The 19,113-nt window shown below is 38.1% G+C and overlaps 1 protein-coding gene across 1 annotated transcript in view; it reads right to left on the reverse strand.

Moving 5' to 3' along the window:
• HERC2 (HECT and RLD domain containing E3 ubiquitin protein ligase 2) overlaps nucleotides 1-19,113 on the reverse strand; it is a 248,076-nt gene that overhangs the window by 25,453 nt on the left and 203,510 nt on the right. Inside the window, exons 71-79 of the mRNA XM_080809534.1 lie at nucleotides 11,252-11,359; nucleotides 10,276-10,407; nucleotides 9,420-9,578; nucleotides 9,216-9,334; nucleotides 8,505-8,630; nucleotides 7,888-8,043; nucleotides 7,361-7,476; nucleotides 7,066-7,264; nucleotides 2,766-2,980 (exon numbers count right to left, since the gene is read on the reverse strand). Coding sequence (XP_080665660.1) covers nucleotides 2,766-2,980; nucleotides 7,066-7,264; nucleotides 7,361-7,476; nucleotides 7,888-8,043; nucleotides 8,505-8,630; nucleotides 9,216-9,334; nucleotides 9,420-9,578; nucleotides 10,276-10,407; nucleotides 11,252-11,359 — 1,330 coding nt within the window. The remainder of the gene's footprint in view (nucleotides 1-2,765; nucleotides 2,981-7,065; nucleotides 7,265-7,360; nucleotides 7,477-7,887; nucleotides 8,044-8,504; nucleotides 8,631-9,215; nucleotides 9,335-9,419; nucleotides 9,579-10,275; nucleotides 10,408-11,251; nucleotides 11,360-19,113) is intronic.

The following is a 19,113-nucleotide window of genomic DNA, read 5'->3' on the forward strand; positions in this document are numbered from 1 at the left end:
ACTATACTTTTCATTTCAGACATATTTCATATCATTAAGACTTTGATTAAAGCATTTAAATATCTTTCAGTCTCTAAAATGTTCAAATTTTCCAAGAAGTTTCTTAATAATATAGGAATGTGGTTAAAATACTGTTTTAACATTCTTATCTAGTAGTATCACTTATGTCATTTCTGGGTCAGTTTTAATCGACTGATTTTTCTCCTTATATGGGCTATATTTTCCTGCCTTTTTATATCCCTGATAATTTTTATATAGCTTTGAGATATAACTGACATATAAGAATAAATAAATTCAAGGTGTATAATATGATGATTTGATACATGTATACATTACAAAATGATTATCACAGTAAGTTTAGTTAACAAATCCATCACCTCACATAATAATATTTTTGTGAGGTGAGAACATTTAAGATCTACCCTCAGGGCGCCTGGGTGGCTCAGTCATTAAGCATCTGCCTTCGGCTCAGGTCATGATCCCGGGGTCCTGGGATGGAGTCCTGCATCGGGCTCTCTGCTTAGCGGGAGGCCTGCTTCTCCCTCTCCTGCTTCCCCTGCTTGTGTTCCCTCTCTCTCTGTATCTCTCACTGTCAAATAAATAAAAATAAAATCTTTAAAAAAAAAAAAAGATCTACTCTCTCAGCAACTTTCAAGGATACAATAAAATATATTGTTATCTACAGTCACTATACTGTACGTTAAGTCCCCATAACTTATTCACCTTATAACTGGAAGTGAGTACACTCTGTCAACATCTCCCAAATCTCCAACCTCGAGCCCTGGGTAACTACCAATATACTCTATTTCAATGAGTTTAGCTTTTTTGATTTCACATATAAGTGAGATCATAGAGTTTTCTCTTTCTCTGACTCATTTCACTTAAGGTAATGTCTTCAAGGTTCATCCAAGTTATCACAAATACCAAGATTCCCTTTTCTATGGCTGAATAATACACATACACACACACATACACACTCCACATACCACCCCACATTTTCTTTATTCATTCGTCTGCTGATGAACACTTAGGTTGTTTCCATGTCTTGGCTATTATAAACAATGCGACACTGAACATGAGAGTACAGATCCTTTCAAGACAATTTTATTTCCTTCAGATATATATCCAAAAGAGGGATTGCTGGGTCATATGGTAGTTTTATTTTTTTACTTTTTTCTATGTTTTTCTATGGTGGCTACACCAATTTATATTCCCACCAACAGTGTACAAAATTTACCTTTACTCCACGTCCTCACCAGCACTTCCTACTCCTTGCCTTCTTGATAACAGCCATTCTAACAGGTGTGAGGTAATATCTGATTGTGGTTTTGATTTGCATTTCCCTGATGATTAGTGATGCTGAGAAACTTTTCATGTACCTATAAGTCATCTGTATGTATTCCTCGGGGAAAAAATGTCTATTCAGGTCTTTTCCCATTTGTTAATCATGTTTTTTGCTTTATGTTTTTGCTATTGAGTTATATGAGTCCCTTACACATTTTCTACATTAATCCCTTACTGGTTATATGGTTTGCAAATATTTTCTCTTATTCTACAAGCTGCTTTTCATTTTGCCAATTGTTTCTTTTGCTGTTTGACACAGTCCCACTTGTTTATTTTTGTTTTGGGGGCTTGCACTATTAGTGTCATATTCAAAAAATCACTGCAAACACCAATGTCAAGGAGCTTTTCCCTGTTTTCTTCTAGAAGTTTTATAGCTTCAGGTCTTACACTTACATTTAAGTTTTTATTCCACTTTGAGTTAATTTTTGTAAGTGATGTACATGAGGGATCCAATTTCATTCTTTTGCATCTGAACACCCAATTTTCCCAACATTATTTCTTGAAGACACACATGCCTGGTAATTTCTGGTTGGATGTAGAACACTGTAAAGTTTATCTTGCTGAATGCTTGATATGTTTGTATTCATAAAGATATTCTTGAGCTTATGCTTCCTTGTAAATAGTATAATCTTTTCATGTCTTGCTTTTAAGCTTTATTGGCAGGATCAGAGCAATTTTAGTTTAGATTTTTCCCCCACTTTTGTGCACATTCTTAATCCTCTAACCAATGCCCTGGGAATTATGAGGTTTTGGGAACAAGGGCTATCATCTGCCCTCTATAAGCTCTGTGGACCATTCCGTCTAATCCTTTTGGGTCGTTTTTCCCTTGGCCTCTCAGTTATTCTCATCATACACACATGACTGTCAGCATTCACCCCTGCAGATCACCATACATAATTTTACTGCCTCTTATCCAGTATCTATAGGGCTGCGGTGTCTGGTGCTTTAAGTTATTTGTATATGAAGGTCCTTGTTACTCCAACTGGGCTGGTAGTTCCCATTAATTTCTAAAAACTAGAGGGTTTGTTTGCTTGCTTTGTTTAAAAAATACTGTCATTTGTGTGTCCCATTCCATTTCCTCTGTATTTATAGCTTTAGTATCACATATGGTACAAAGTGCCAACTATGATTCAGTGAATTACTCAGGATCAGAGGAAGGGGAGAAGGACAAAGAGAAACTCAACATACTCAGTACTTAAAAATCAGAAATTCAGAATTGATTTTCCCCTCAACTAGGAAGGTCACGTAGGCAACCCCACACATTGGAACAAGAACTTATTTCTGCCAAATGAGTCATTAACATTTAACTTGAGTAGATTATTATAAATGCTGTTCTGAAAAACAAAGTGCCAATATATTACACAAAAATTAAAACAAGAAAAGGAAAGCGTAACATCAAAAATGATGTTTTCACATAATACCTTCTGTTGCCATGCCCCAACTTCCCATCTTCTGCCTCACCCCAAGAGTAAACTTCTCCTTCTGAAGAGAGGGCAAGACAGTGTTTTCCTCCTGAGTTCACAGCTACTTTCTTAATAAACACGTGCTGAATAGATTCAAGTAACGTTGGGGTAGATACCGACTCTGTCCCTCCAATTCCTAGTCTGCCACCTGCACCATATCCAGTGGCATAAAGCTAAGAAAAGAAAAATACAAATATCAGGTTTTTAATCCAAATTTTAGTAATTAACAAGCTCAATCAGTGTCACAGACATTTTTATCACAGAGAAATTAAATTAAAAATTAAAAACCACAGGAATGTTTAACATTTTTTGTGCTTTATCGAAACTCTAAAAATGAAAGAAATAGTTATGACTATTAGAAATCCCAAATTCACCAAAATGTATTTTGAAAAGAAGATCTTAACCCTGGAACAAATCCCTGATAATAACACTCACAGAAAATCTTAAATATATTTAATATTTCAGCAAAACAGCATTAAATCACACAGTAGAATACACTATTTTTCTTTCACCCTCAGTGGGTAATTATTTGAGGACACAAGGTTTATCATTAATTTTTTTTTAAATCAGACTGCCTTTTTCAAATGCATATCAAACATCCCTCCTATAAAAACTTTAATGTTGTTTCATACTGTTTCAAATGCACTGCTGCACTGACACAAGAGTAAGGAAACCTCAAGGACTAAAACAGGGAATGAAATCAAGAACTCTGGTTGATAGACGAGCCCAGCCAATGTCCCCTTGAAGGTTTTGAGAATCTTCAGCACACTGGATGTCAGGGGAATAGTGCCAAAGCCAAAGCCTCCTTTCTACAGGAGACTGTAGAAAGGTGAGGCTCCAGTGGGCCAACAGCAAACAAGAACTAAGAGAACAACAAAGCAAGTTGCTTTTCTCAATCTTAGCACTGAATTAGGGGAAAATCTCTCCTAAGAATTCATAATGACAAAAGCTGGTCATTAGGTTGGTTTTCAGCCTGAATTTATGTTATATTTGGTCTAAATTCCTTAGATAAAGAATTTAATTTATTATGTCTTAGACTGGTAGTACATTGGGGGTTATAAATTCTCTTTTGATGAGTAATTTTAAACTGAGCCTTAAAGAATTTCTAAATAAAATATTCTAAGGAAAATGGTCAGCTCATAGTTGAAAGAAGACCCCATGTGGGAGTCAGCAAAAACAACAGTCTAATACTACATTCAAAGAAATGAAAGCTGGAAAGTATCCTCAAGGAATAAGAAAGTACAAAATTACCCAAAGTAGGACTTCCAGGAATTAAAAAGACAATAACTGAAATAAAAAATCCAGATATATTTAACAGCAGATCATAAACAGGTGATGAAGAGATTACAGAACTAGAAGATGGGTCTGAAGATATTCTCTAGCATATAACGCAGAAACATAAAGAAAAGAAACATGAAAGAAGGTGTTAGAGAGATAAAAGACAGATTCTCTCACTCAAACATCAATCAGAACTCATAGTTTCAGGTAGAGATCACACAGTGAATATAAGAGAAGCAACACTGGGAGGTAAAAAAGTCTAGGAATTTACCAGAGTTACTGAAAAATCACATCTCAAGAGTCAGAAGCCCCCCTCTTCCATCCCTTATCACCTGGCAAAATCGAAGTAAAACAAAAAAGGTGGAAAAAAATAAAAATAAAAATATATCATAGCAAAATTATAGATCACTGAAGAAAGATATTAAAAGCAGCAACATTACCTTCATTTGGGTAAAAATCAGTCTGACTGTTGACATCTCATTAGCAACAATGAAGGCCAAAAACCAGAAAAATTAAGCTTTTAACAGGCTGACTGAAAGTAAGTCAACTGAAAATTTTATACTCTAGAACAGGGGTTGGCAAATTATGGCCCATGAGCCACATCAGGCCCTACCATCTACTTTCATAAATAAAGTTTTATAGGAACACAGCCACATACATTCATTTACATACTGTTCATAGCCTGTTTTCATAGTTTCAACAGAGACCATATGACCCATGTAGCCAAAAATACTACCATGACCTTTCCAGAAAATGTCTGCAATCCTTACTTTAGAAAAAGAACAAAATACATAATCAAGTAAAGAAAAACAATCTGAGGATTAACCAACAAGAGAATCTCATTAAAAATTGAAAATACATGCTTAACATAGAAGAAAAATGATTAAAAGATGTAAGGTCTGAGACATAAGGAACAATGAGACAAAGATTTGTACAACATTGGGTAAATCTGGGGGAAAAAAAACACTTGGGCCTATATATAACAACAACTAAAATAGTAATACCTATCATTCTCTAAAGGGTTTGCACCAGAACACAGGATAACAAAAGATTAGTATTTGTATTATTTGGAAGGAGGACAGAAATACTAATTCACGTCAGATTTTACATATACATGTTAAAATAACCGGGAAACAACTAAAAGACAAAGAATTTTCCAGAGAAGAGAAGAAGGATATACTTCAACCCTTTTTTTTTTTTAAGATTTTATTTATTTATTGACACACACAGAGAGAGATCACAAGTAGACAGAGAGACAGGCAGAGAGAGAGGGGAAGCAGGCTCACTGCCGAGCAAAGAGCCCGATGCGGCACTTGATCCCAGAACCCTGAGATCATGACCTGAGCCGAAGGCAGAGGCTTAACCCACTGAGCCACCCAGGCGCCCTACTTCAACCCTTTTTAATGAGACCAGCATAATCTTGATACTCTTGGCAGGCAGCTTCTGATGTGGTTCCCAAGGGTCCCTGATTTCCACCCTGTGGTAATCCCTTCTCCCTGAACATGGGCTACACCTAGTGACTCAATTCTAATGGACAGACTATGGCTACAGGGATGGACTGTCACTTTTGGATTAGCTCACACAGACTGTGCCTTGGTCTTGTTATTACGCTCTCTTGCCCCATCCCCCTTACTTGCTCTGATGAAGCCAGTGGCCAAGTGTGAGATGGCAACGAACTGAGGGCAGCCTCAACCAACAGCTCATGAGCAACCAAATCCTCAGTACAGACTTGAGGCAACTGTAGCCTGCTGAGAGATTCTGGGAGGGAGGACCGAGCTAAACCACCTCCAGAGTCCTGACCCAGAGAAACTATAAGATAATAAATGTGTATTTAAATTAATTGTTGTAAGTTAAACACATAATAGACTATCAGAACCAGACAAGAACTGTTTAAGACAGGAAATTATAATGACCGCACTCATGATCTTGGAGCTCCCCAAAATCCCAAAATATTCACAAATCCCAAAAAAGCTAAACCTATCTCAACCAAGTTGGGTTTCCCCAAAGAATGGAAGAGGGTTTAATATAAGAAAACCAATTAATGAGGCGGCTGGGTGGCTCAACTGTTAACCATCTACCTTCGGCTCAGGTCATGATCCCAGGATGCTGGGATTGAGCCCCGCATCAGGCTCCCTGCTCAGCAGGAAGCCTGCTTCTCCCTCTCCCCCTCCCCCTTCTTGTGTTCCCTCTCTCGCCGTGTCTCTCTCTGTCAAATAAATAAATAAAATCTTAAAAGAAAACCAATTAATTCCATTCACTATACTAATCCACTAAAAGAGAAAACAAATATAAACAGTTTTTTAAATGCAGAAGGAAAAAGAGATGTTCTCAATCTCATAAAGAGCATCTACCAAAACCTCACAGTAAGTGGGTGGAATATTCAGTGTTTGCTTTGCTGCCTGGATTAAGACAAGATCAAGCCCACGACCACCAACCCTGCTCAATATTATACCATAACTCCTATCCAGAGCAATGAGCTTCCTTTCCTCCACACCAAAGGAAAAAATAAAAGAGAAGTGAACTGAAAAGGAACAAAATCCATTTATAGATGATTTAAAGAAGATACAAGAAGTACACAAAGGAAAGAAAAGAGTAGAATAAAGTCACCAGACATAAAGCCAATATATAAATATCAACCATTTCATCATACTAAAAGCAATTAATTTTTTAAAAAGAGCATTACAATAGCAAACAAAAAATGAATACTCTAAGGTATTACTGATATGCAAATAGCACACTTTTTTATGTAGCCTATATTTCAAAAACTATAAAGTTATTAAACACATTTATAAAACACACATATAAAACACATACAGAAATATTTAGAATAATAACAACTTCCAGCACAACATAAGTACTATTAACCTTGAGATAATGTTTCAATATAGAATCCTCACACATCCTGTGGACCCAACAATGCACTCTAGCCATAGCTGTCTCTTAGTTTTAATGTCAGTATGCACAGAAAATGTACCCTTACCTTCCCATCAGCTGTCACTGCAAAGAGAGTCTGTTCTCCTCCAATTAACTGCACAGGTCTGAGAGTTGCAAGGGCTTCACATGGAGTGGGAACTTTAACTTTTGCACCTTCAATGCCCCCAAGCTGTCCCCTATGATTATGCCCCCATCCATAAATTGTTCCACTGCCACCAGCAGAAAGAGTCCAGTCATCTGGTCGCCTACAACAAACATTAAGTGAACAACTGACATGGGAAAGAACTGCACATAAAACACCTTTCTCCAGTCCATATTATTCTTGGTTCTGATATAATAACCTGTTCATCCACTGCACAAGTTGTTCATCTTGCTCTCTTTTAAAAATGTCGTGGCTCTCATGGAGAACATCCATGTGTTCGCTGTCTGCCATCAACTCACGAATTTTCTTAGCCACCTAGACAATATTATTATGAGATTATCAAGCACTCATCTCTCAAAAATAAAACAAATAATATTAAGAACACAGAAGTAATCCCCATCCAACAATCTGAGAGAATATCAACATCAAAATTGTGATTTTATAGTTAATAAGCAAAACTAATATGATTATATCAAGTCTAAGATATTTGAAAATACCGATTATATCTTTATAATGCCATTGTATCTTTAATTAACTAAAAATGAACTTTAACTGAAATTCACGGTGACTGTTTATTCATTTTCACCTGTGTGCTTTTTTCTTTACGGTACTCCTTTGTAAGAGAATGTTGCTGTGTTTCATAAATATTGCCATCTTTTTATACCACAGCTGAAAAAGGAAAATGTTTTTACATTCCAGAAGTGATTTCAAAATAACATGCAATACCTCATCAAGAAAAAGACGTGGCAATGGTGTTCTTTTGTCCAGGGCCACAGCAACACGGGAGGCCATGCAGTACCTTCGGAACCAAGCCCACTTGTGTGTCTCAGCGCAGCAGGGGAGAGTGTCTAGTTCCAGGTCACAAGCAAGAGCTACCAGTACCTGAAGCAACCAAAAATTAATAACACAAGGAAGCTAAAAAATGTAGCTAACACTCTTATTTCACCAATACTGCATACTAAAGACAGACATCATTATAGGATTTCTGTGAGTCCTTATTCAGGAGCTCCTTATTCCAGGCTGACTGCTATGTACCAACCAAATATTTCACCATCACCAGTGACATGGATTATTCCTACCCAGCCCCTAGTGATGCACCTGACACATAGGAGCTCAGATCTGACAACTGCTACAATACTTGCTGCCTAAGTCAAGCACCTCAAAGTATACTAATACTTGGTTAAAGTATTAAGGGCTGAGGTTACATAGTCATTTCTGGACATTTTTCATACCCAACTTCAGCAATACCTACACCTGTCCTCAAGGAGGCCTAAAATGCAATGTACTACACATGACCACTCTCGGTGGCTCTCCTTATCACTTTAAAACAAGTCAAGCATTACCTTAAAGAATGGGCTGTGGAGCAGCTGCTTGCCACCTCTTACAATAGGATCTTCATATTCAAACTGCCTTTGCAAAGCTTCTGGAAGGCCTTTTACCAAAGCAGCAAGAGCACTACCTGTAAAACTCTAAGAAAACAACAAAATTATATGCTAGTAATCCAAAATGTAGGGGAGGTAATAAGCATTTTGTTTCTATGTGTCCAATATTTTGTTATGTTGGTACTATTTTCCCTAAAAAAATGTCTATTGATATTTTTCAAATAGGTTTGATGAACACTAAAATTAAAAACAAGAGCTTGAAAATTCACCTCAGAATGCTTGGTCTTGATTTCAGTATAGCCACTTGCAGGGAACCAGTCCCCTTCTGGCCTGTAAAGCCCCATCTCCTAAGATGGTTAAGATCAAGCATCCTTTCAACAGTAACTATCTCATACAGCAAAAACAAGGGGATGCTGTGAGCCAGACTTGTTGCAAAGTCTAACAGACACAATCCTATGCTCACAGCCATTGACACATCTGTTTCTAAAAATCACAAGGTAATCTGCACTGAGTATATGGAGCAACATAAAGGAGTCTAGAAGGGACAAAGGTGGCCTTATTCCTATGTAGAATTTCTCAACTCTTCTCAGTGACTTAGAGGTTCAAACTATTTAAACAATATTTTATTCCCAAAGGTCAAATATCTAGAAACTTTAATTTAATGTTCCATACCAAAGCTCTTGCTTCCCCATCATTATCTCCAAGTAGCCTGTTTATGTTGATTGACTGTCCAAATTCAGTTGTAAGCAGCCTCCTCAGTCTTTGGAGGGCCCACATTCTGTGACTGGCAGCTAAAACGAGCAGACAGAAAATATCAGAAGCTTGACCATTTTTCCCATCAAGTACAAAAGACGTGATAATAAAGGTGCTATTTACCTAAGGCACTCAGCTGTGCACAGGCTGCCAGCGACGCCGCAAGACGAGGGACAATGCTTCTGTTTGAAGTGAGATTGAGTCGGAAGTCTAACAGACATGTCACCAAGTCCATGGATGGACAGGAGAGGACGCAGCGATCAGAAAGGAGGTCTTTAGGGCCTGGGAAATGAGCACTGTAAATGTCCCTGTGTTGAAAAGGATGAGGGCTATCCCACAAGGAGACCTACATAAATCTGACCCAGTGGGCCTTGTCTACCCAGATGCTGTGGTTAGAGGGATGCCCATGGTACTGCCACTGTCTGTGTCACATAACTACACTCTGTACATTAACATTTTATCTGAAAATCAAACAGATTAAGAAGTGCAAGGAGTGGAGTGCCTGGTGGCTCAATCAGTTAACTGTCTGCCTTCAGTTCAGGTCATGATCCCAAGTCGGGGATCGAGCCCCGTGTTGGGCTCTCTGCTCAGCAGGGAGTCTGCTTGTACCTCTCCCTCTGCCCCTAGCCCCCACTTTTGCTCTCTTTCTCTCTCAACTAAACAAATAAAATCAAAAAAGAAGGAAGAAGGAAGGAGAAGAAGTGGTGGTAGTAGTAGTAGCAGCAGCGGCAGTGGTGGTGGTGGTGCTGCCAACAGCAATAACTCCTTCCCCATTAGGTGATGGACTCCTAACACCCTAACAACTGGACAGCTGAGGTGGCTCTTTGGAGTTCTGATCATCATTGCAGTGGGACCTCGGGCAGGGCAGGCTCCCAACACATTAGGAGAAGGCAGATTACAAAGTACTAAATGAAAATGGTTTGTGTGTCCACCTTGCTTGAGTCATTAGGACCTGAATGCTGCCAGGCCCCCCACTTACCTGCAGCTGGCATGATGGGATAGACTGTGAAGCGCCAGCCCCACCCATTCACAGACCCATCACTGATGAACTTCCACTTCAACTCATCCCCTGGGATGCGCAGCTCACTGGACCAGTCAGACCATTCTCGGCCTAGCAGAGAAAAGTATGCCCTGGGGTTGGGTTCTCTCTATCACGTGATTAACACAAACTTCTTTAGATACAAAGCAAAATCATTTACATTATATCTGAAGAACAGCTGGCTCCTCCAACCCAAGTTCTCCCAAATTTGAGTTCATACTACTCCTAGTGAATAACATTTAATACATACTGTCTTTCCATACATACTATACCAATTACTAGGGAAACTGAGAACAAGTAGGCACTGCCCTGATGGAAACGCTCATATATAACTACATATATATATATATACTACAACACAGTGTGAGAGGACAGCACAGTCAGCCAGCACACACATCAGGTCAAGGGCTTACAGGGAGGTTTCCAGGGGAAGGTCTTATATGATGGCAGTTATCCAGGAAACAGGATAAAAAGCACCAGCTTTCCCTGCAGAGGGTGCAATTTTACAAAAACCTGAGCCCAGCCCTCACTGAATCAATGATCAACTCAGTCCCTTTAGGTAGCTTCCTCATACATCAACCTTTACCTTGCATAAGCCTGGTACTCCCACATGCCTTACAGCACCATCTCTATCTGGGTGAAACTGGGCTTCCCAGACTGCCTGTGTCCCAAGGACCCAACAGGCACCCTGTAATCCCCCCCATCACTGGTGAGATGCACAAACCACTCATGTAATTATCTTATTGAACATACTAGAAAGATGCAGATAAAACCTACTGTATTTTGCAGCGATATAGCTTATTGTCCCTTCCTTAAGTGTCACATAAGAATGAAGCAGTAGTGTTCTGTTTAGTAAGTGAACAGTTTTGTTTTATGAAGGCAAGCAGACAGCATCCTGCTCAACCCTCCTTCACACCTGACCGCACGGAGACAATCCTGTTGACACCGTCCATGACTGTGAGAGGGTCGTGGCGCCTTTCTGTAGAGCACTGCCGGTCAAACTCCACCCTCAGTCCTTCTGCTCCTGGAGGTCAAGTGAGCACAAAACACACAATGATTACTCCCAACTGACATACCGCAGACAAGGCCATAAGCCACAACACACCACACAGAAATGGTGAGACTAAAATGATGTTTAACAGCTAATGAAAACCAGAAAGGCAGAAAGAACTGACCTCAAAGACAAGAGCCTAAGACTAACTGCCCCATTGCCCTCACCTTGTCTCCCACAGAAAACTGTGATGGAAAGGCCAAGAAGAAGCTTCCACTTGGCTAATTCATTTTGTGCTCTCACTTCTGGGCGAATTTTCATTGCCAGACCAAGCTTTATTATTCCCCCCACCCTGCACACTCACACATTTAAAATGCCACTTGAAATATTCATCAAACATTTAGCATTTGATTTATAGTCTTCCTTGGGACAAATTAGCTTACGAAAGAATTAACGAAAGGCAAGACCTAGGTTATGGTGGAAAGAGGTTAGCAAATCCTTCTTTGAAAGCAGCTACAAAACCACGCAAAATTATAAAAGATGATGGTATCAGGGCTCTGAAAATAAAGTAAAGGCAAACAACAAATTGAGAAGTGTTTATGAAAAAAACTGCCAAATATGGGTGGGGACAGTGAGTGCCTATGGTGTTCTTGTCTGGGCATGTTTCTATCCAAGCTGGAAGATAGTTCTACCAGGATGAAACTCTGCCTCCAGCAGAAGCTGACTGGTATAGAGTAGGGAGGAGAAAATGTATGCCAAGGACATTGACAATAAAAGGACCAATAAGAAAGCCTCCATCTCCACTGGCCTGAGAACAGTTTCACTAGATGTCAGATCTGAGAACTAGCGAGAAATTTAACAGGGAATCATAAAATACAGAGAGCACAAAAGGGCTATTGAGGGCATCATGGAGGCCTAGAAAAACTGGGATGTGCACACACAGGAAAATTGCCATAACACTGAATTCTATGCCCTCCCTGCTTCCACCCACACATAGACCCATCTGCAGAAGGGGAGACCAAAGGGGTTTGAGCATAAGCCAAGAAGATATAGAAGAAACCCTAGAAGTCAGGCTAGAAAACAGGAGAGTGAGGCCAGGACATAAGATGCTGCATTCTATGGGGGAAACAGATTTTTGAGAGAATTCCAGGCATGTTATAAAACAAGTCAAAACAATCAAAATAACCATTATACATCTTTAAAAAAATGGAAACCAGGTGACACAATATATTATCTAAAATGTCAACAAAAAATTATGAGACATGCAAAAACACTGAAAAGTGTGAGCAATATTCAGGAATAAAATCCGTCAATAAAAGTGGACTCTGATGGGTCAGATACTAGCTTTAGCAGACAACAAATTTTAAGCAACTGAAATAACCATATTCAAAAATTAAAAAAAAAAATAAGATACAACATAGGAAAACAAGATAACAATGATTTAACAAATACATAATCTCAATAAAGAGAAAGAAACTATGAGGAAAGCAGTAAAAGGAAATTTCTTAATTGAAAAGTGTAATAACCAAAATGAAAAATTCAGTAGATGGGCAAAATGGCAGATTTAAAATGGAAAAAAATCAGTCAAATTGAAGACTGTATAATTTATATTTGACTCTAACTGGGAAAATAAGAGAAAAAAGACTGAGGAAAAATAAGCAAAGTCTCAAACATCTTGGAGACAACATCAAGGAATATAAACATAGGCATAATGAGAATTTCCTCCCAATAAAGAGGGAAGAGGAAAAAAAGGGGACAGAAAAAGTAATTAAACACACATAGCCAAAACCCCCCAATTTGATGAAAAACATTAATCTACAGTTCCCAAAATTAATAAATCCCAAGTAGGATAAACAAAGAGATTCACACTCAGACACGTTATACTGAAACTGTTGACAACCAAAGACAAAGAAAAAACCATGAAAACAGCAAGAGATTAAAAAAAAAAAAAAGACACATAACATCCAGGAGTACAAAATATCATTAATGGATGACTTCTCCTTAAGAAACAATGAAAGACAGAAACCAGTGAGATGGCATGTTTAAAATAATACGGGGAGGTGGGGGGTGGGGGGTGGTGCGCCTGGGTGGCTCAGTGGGTTAAAGCCTCTGCCTTCGGCTCAGGTCATGATCCCAGGGTCTTGGGATCGAGCCCCACGTTGGGCTCTCTGCTCAGTGGGGAGCCTGCTTCCCCTCTTTCTCTCTGCCTGCCTCTCTGCCTACTTGTGATCTCTGACTGTCTAGTAAATAAATAAAATCTTTAAAAAAAAAATACGGGGGGAAAATCCTATCAACTAAAAATTCTATATCTAGCAAAACTATCTTCAAAACCTGAAGGCAAAATAAAAATATTCCCAAATAAACACATACTGATATGGTATCAAAAAGAAACATGAATCAATGGGAGAAATAAAGAACACCGGAAATGGGAAATAAGTGTTTTAAAAGACAGGGTTTTTTTTTTCCCTTTCCTTAGTATTAAAAAAAAAAAGATTACATAAAATAGCACTTAGGAAACTATAGTCCATCCCTGTTTTTACATAGCCTGTGAGCAAAAAATTGTATATTTTCAAATGGTTGGGAAAAAAATTCAAAATAGTATTTTGTGACAAATGGAAGTTTGTCAATCCCTGGGATAACGCAATGATTATTATACCACATACATGCACATGTAACACATACAGTTACAAATCTGTTGCACACCTTTGTAACACATAAATGTAATATATATGACAATAATAGCAAGAAGGAGGGAAGAGGAAATAGAACTGTGCTGGAGCAAAGTTGTTATATTTTACCAGAATTAAGGTATTAGCATGAAATAGATTATGATAAATTCAAACATATACTTTAATCCCTAGAGCAAACACTAAAAAAAAGTGGCTAAAAATCAACAGAGGAATTAAAATGGTACATTAAAAAAATTTTAACACAAAAGAAAGCAATAAAGGAAGAAGCAAAAAAAAGACACAAGGCATGGAGAAAACACAGCAAAATGGCAGATGTAAATTCAACCAAAGCCATAATTACACTAGACATGAATGACTTAAGCATCTCCATCAAAAGGCAGAGACTGATGAATTTTAAAAAAGAAACAAAACAAAACAAAAGAAAACAAAACAGAATCCAACTAAAAGGTGCATAACCAGAGACAAACCATGGCTCAAAGTAAAAAGATTGGAAAAAGGTCTAGCATGCAAACAATAACCATAAGAGAAATGGAGTGGCTATACTAATATTATACAAATAGACATGTTGTTAATAGAGACAAAGAGGGACATTTCACATTGAAAAAAGAGTCGAAAATCAGGAATGTATAACAATTATAAAGGTATGCATACCGAATAACAAAGCTCCAAAACAAATGAATGAAAAGCTGATAGAAATTAAAGAAGTAGGCAAATCCACAACTACAGCTAGAGATTTCAGTATCAAATCTCAACTGATAGAACAAGCGAACAGAAAATCAGGAACACTAGAGTTCAACAGGACTACCAATGATCTTAACCTTAGAGACCATTGCAAAACATTCCCTCTAACAAAGGAAAAATGCACATTCCTATATAGCAGACATGAAACATTCTCTAGGATAGATCACATTCTATAAAACAAGTCTCAACAAATTTAAAAGATCTGAAATCATTCAATTCAATGTATGACTGAATAACTGCAATTGTAATTGTGTAACTAAAATGGAATTAAATCAGAAATCACAAACAGAAAGAAATTTGGGAAATCCCCAAATACCTAACACTTCTAAATAACCCATGGTTCAAAGAGATCCCAAAAAAGAAACTAGAAAGTATTTTAGGTCAAACAAAAAATGAAAACACAGCACTATCATAATTTATGTGATATAGCTAAAGCAGTAGTTAGAAGGAAATCTGTCACTTCAAACTCTATTAGAAAAGAGACTCAATAATCTATGCTTCCACCTTAAAAAAAAAAAAAGGCGCAAAAACATATTATACCTAAAGTAGAAGGAAGAAAATTATAAAGCTCAAAGTAGAAACCAAAGAAATAGGAAAGAAAAAGAAAACTGAAGGAAAAACCAAATCAATGAAACCAGATGTTAGTTCTTTGAAAAGATCAACAAAATTAATAAACTTTTAACATGGCTGATGGTGGGGGAGGGGAAGAAATAAAGAAAATTCAAATGACCAAAACCAGGAAAAAAAGAAGGGACATCACTACTGTGATATAATAAGATATATATTTGGTCTTTGTCCCTCATCCCTGGCACAGAGCTAAAATCCTAGAAATTCCCCATTAGGAGTGTCTTTTGTCATTCATAAGGAGCCTTTTGAGCCCACCTGAGTTTATGCTAATGAGATAACTTAGGGTGGGGTCCCTAGATCACCTCAGAATGAGGCTGGTCACCAGAAAGACCAAATGTTTGGAAAGTTGGACCTTTAAAACCCACCAAGAGATCTCTGGGAAGGGGAGCAAGTGTGGAGGGGGTGTTGTAGATTAAGGTACATAAAAACTCCTGAATGGCAAGATCTGATGAGCCTCCACATGCTGGGAGAGTGGTACACCCCAGTTTCACAGGGGCAAAAGCCCCTGTACTCAGGCCTTATCCTGACCTTATCCTATGTACCTCTTCATCTGGCTATTCATCTGTACCCTTTAAAATATCCCTTCTAATAAACTGGTAAACCTAAGTGTGAAGCGGAATAAAGGACACTTCATTTCAAATTAAGTTGGGAGGCCAGAAAGGGGAATTCTCATGCCCTACCATTCTTTATCAGTTGCAGAATCCCACAAGAAGAGAGGTTATCTTGCATTCTCAACAGGAAGCCTGTACATTACTATCCTAGTAGGAAGAAGGGTTTTTTCCTCTTCCAGCAAGAGCCCAGCCAATGAGACTATCACAACTCAACCAATGAAAAACCACTACACTTTTTTTTTAGTTTGAAGATAGTATTTTTTTCTTAACATATAATGTATTATTAGCCCCAGGGGTACAGGTCTGTGAATCTCCAGGTTTACACACTTCACAGCACTCACCATAGCACATACTTTCCCCAATGTCCATAAACCCCACCACCCTCTCCCTACCACCCCCCCCCCCCCCCGCCTCAGGCAACCCTCAGTTTGTTTTGTGAAATTAAGAGTCTCTTATGGTTTATCTCCCTCCCGATCCCATCTTGTTTCATTTATTGAAAAGCCACTGTACTTCGAATTCAGTTTACTCCAATGGAATTTTTGTTTATAAGAGCCCCTTCCAACTCTCCCCTTTCCTCTATAAAAGAGGAAATATATAATTCTCCTTTGTTCTATGAACTTACCTATGGCTTTTGCTATGACCTGCTTGTCCCAAATGGCAATTCCTTTGCTATTCTCAAATAAAACCATTTGCTGGTAAAACAACAGGTTGTTTTACTTTTAAGATCAACATAAGAAAATGTTTCTCCGAATTCTGTGAGCTGCTCTAGCAAATTAATCAAACCCAAGGACGGGGCCACAAAAACCTCTGATTTATACCAAATCAGTCAGAAGCATAGGTGATAATCCAGATTTGTGACTGACATCTGAAGCTGTGGGACTGAGCCCTTAACCTGTGGGATCTGACACTATTTCCATGTCAAGATTGAGTTAAATTTTAGGACATCCAGTTGGTGTCACAGAATTGCTTGATGTGTGGGAAACTCACTTGCCCACACATCTGGTGTCAGAAGTGAAGGACTGCTCTAGCAGAGTATTGAAAGTAGAGGAGATACACAGGAATGTGTTATTTCACTAGAACCAACCATCCCTACAGAAATATAAAGGGTTTTGAGGGATACTAAAAACAACTTTATACCAACACATTATACAATTTAGATGAAATGAACAAATTCCAAAAAAGACACAGTTACCAAAATTGATTCAAAAAGAAACAGAACATCTGACAAGATTTACCTTCCCAAAAAGAGAAGCTCAGGCCCAGATGGCTCCACCAGTGAATTCTATCAGCTATTTAAAGAACAATAATACCAATCCTACACAAACTTTTTCGGAGAATAGAGGAGGAGGGAAACACTTTGCAACCCAACCTATTAAGACCAGCATTGTCCTGATACCAAAACCAGACACAGCTATCACAAGAAAGCAAAGCTATGTAAATAAATAAATTTTAAAATACAAACTTAAAGCTATAAAGCAACACTATTCATGAAAATAGATGCAAAAGTCCTTAACAAAATATTAGCAAACCAAATCCTGCAATATGTAATAAAGATTATACATTGTGAACAATTGTGATTTGTCCAGGAACGCAAAGTGAGTTTAATATCCAAAATCTGATTCCTATAATATGCTATATTGAGTAAACAAGAAAACACACAAAAAGCTTTTGACAAAATCCAACACCCACTCATAAAATCTACACCCCAAACTAGGAACAGAAAGAAATTTCCTCAAGCTAATAAGGGCATCTATGAAAAATCTACAGTTAATGGACATAACACTGACAGATTAAACGTATTCACCTTATTGGAACAAGGAAAGGATTTCCACTCTCATCCTTAGTATGCAACTGATTCTAGACAGTCTCTGCTCTAGTGTAAGGAACAGATGATGTTTGTTAAATGTCACAGGGTGTTAACTATTATGAAGAAGGAAGGGTGTGAAATGAGATTGGGGAAAGGCTGTTTCAGCATATGGCGGTTAAACCGGAAAGGATTCTCTAAACAAGCGAGTTATGGCCGTAAGTAATTGCCTAGAGGAAGAATATTTCAGGCAGATGGCAAATACAAAGTGAGACAAAGAGTCTGAATCTGGAATATACTTCAGGACTGGTAAAGAAGATGATGTGGAGAAGCCTGGAGAGAGACAAAGGAGTGAGGAAGCAATACACTGAAGGTGACCAGAGCTCATACAGTCATATACAGACCATGGTCAGAAGTTCAGTTCTTACTTTCAAGTTATAGTTATAGGGGCATATTGGTGGGTTTTAAGCAGAGGACCAGTAGGTTCTGACTGGGGTGGTTCACAAGGTGGTTTTAAGAGAATATCTCTGGATGTCCTGTAGGGAGATGATTCTGGGGGACACAGGAGGTTATGTGCTAGTATAGTATGTGGTGCTAGTATAATACAGTGGGTGAGACCAGCCGGCTGGACCCAGAATGGCCAGGAGTTAGAGAGAAATGTCTAAGTTAGTAATATATTTTAAAAGTAGAAATGACAGGTACTTCCAGGAAACATGGCAAAGTAGGAGGACCCTAAACTCACTTCACCCCACAGATACAGCTAGATAACTAGATACAGTAGATACAACTAGATAACACTCACATCAGAGCAAACAACCCAGAAAAGGACCCAAAGACTGGCTGAACAAACATCACAACTAAAATCTGTCAAGGGATTCACAAAATTAGAAGATGTAAAATCTGACACTATATACCTAAACCATGGGGGGAGAGAAGAGTAAAGAATGGGTTCAAACTTAAGCAACCATCAACTTGACATAGACTGCTATATGCAGAAGATGTTATATATAAAACTAACAGTAACCACAAATCAAAAACTAGTAATATGCAAAGATATGCAAAGATAAAAAGAAAGGAATCCAAGTATATAACAAAAGAAAACCAGCAAACCATGGAAGAGAGAAAGAAAAGGATCAGAGAAACTATATGAAAACAACCACAAAACAAGTAACAAAAATGGCAATAAATAAGCATTTATCAATAATTACTTTGAATCTAAGTGGACTAAATGCCCCAAACAAAAAAATACAGGGTGACAGAGAAGATAAAAAAAACAAGACCCATCTGTATGCTGCCTACAAGAGACTCATTTCA

The sequence above is a fragment of the Martes martes genome (genome assembly GCF_963455335.1).
Source record: "Martes martes genome assembly, chromosome: 7".
Taxonomy (NCBI): domain Eukaryota; kingdom Metazoa; phylum Chordata; class Mammalia; order Carnivora; family Mustelidae; genus Martes; species Martes martes.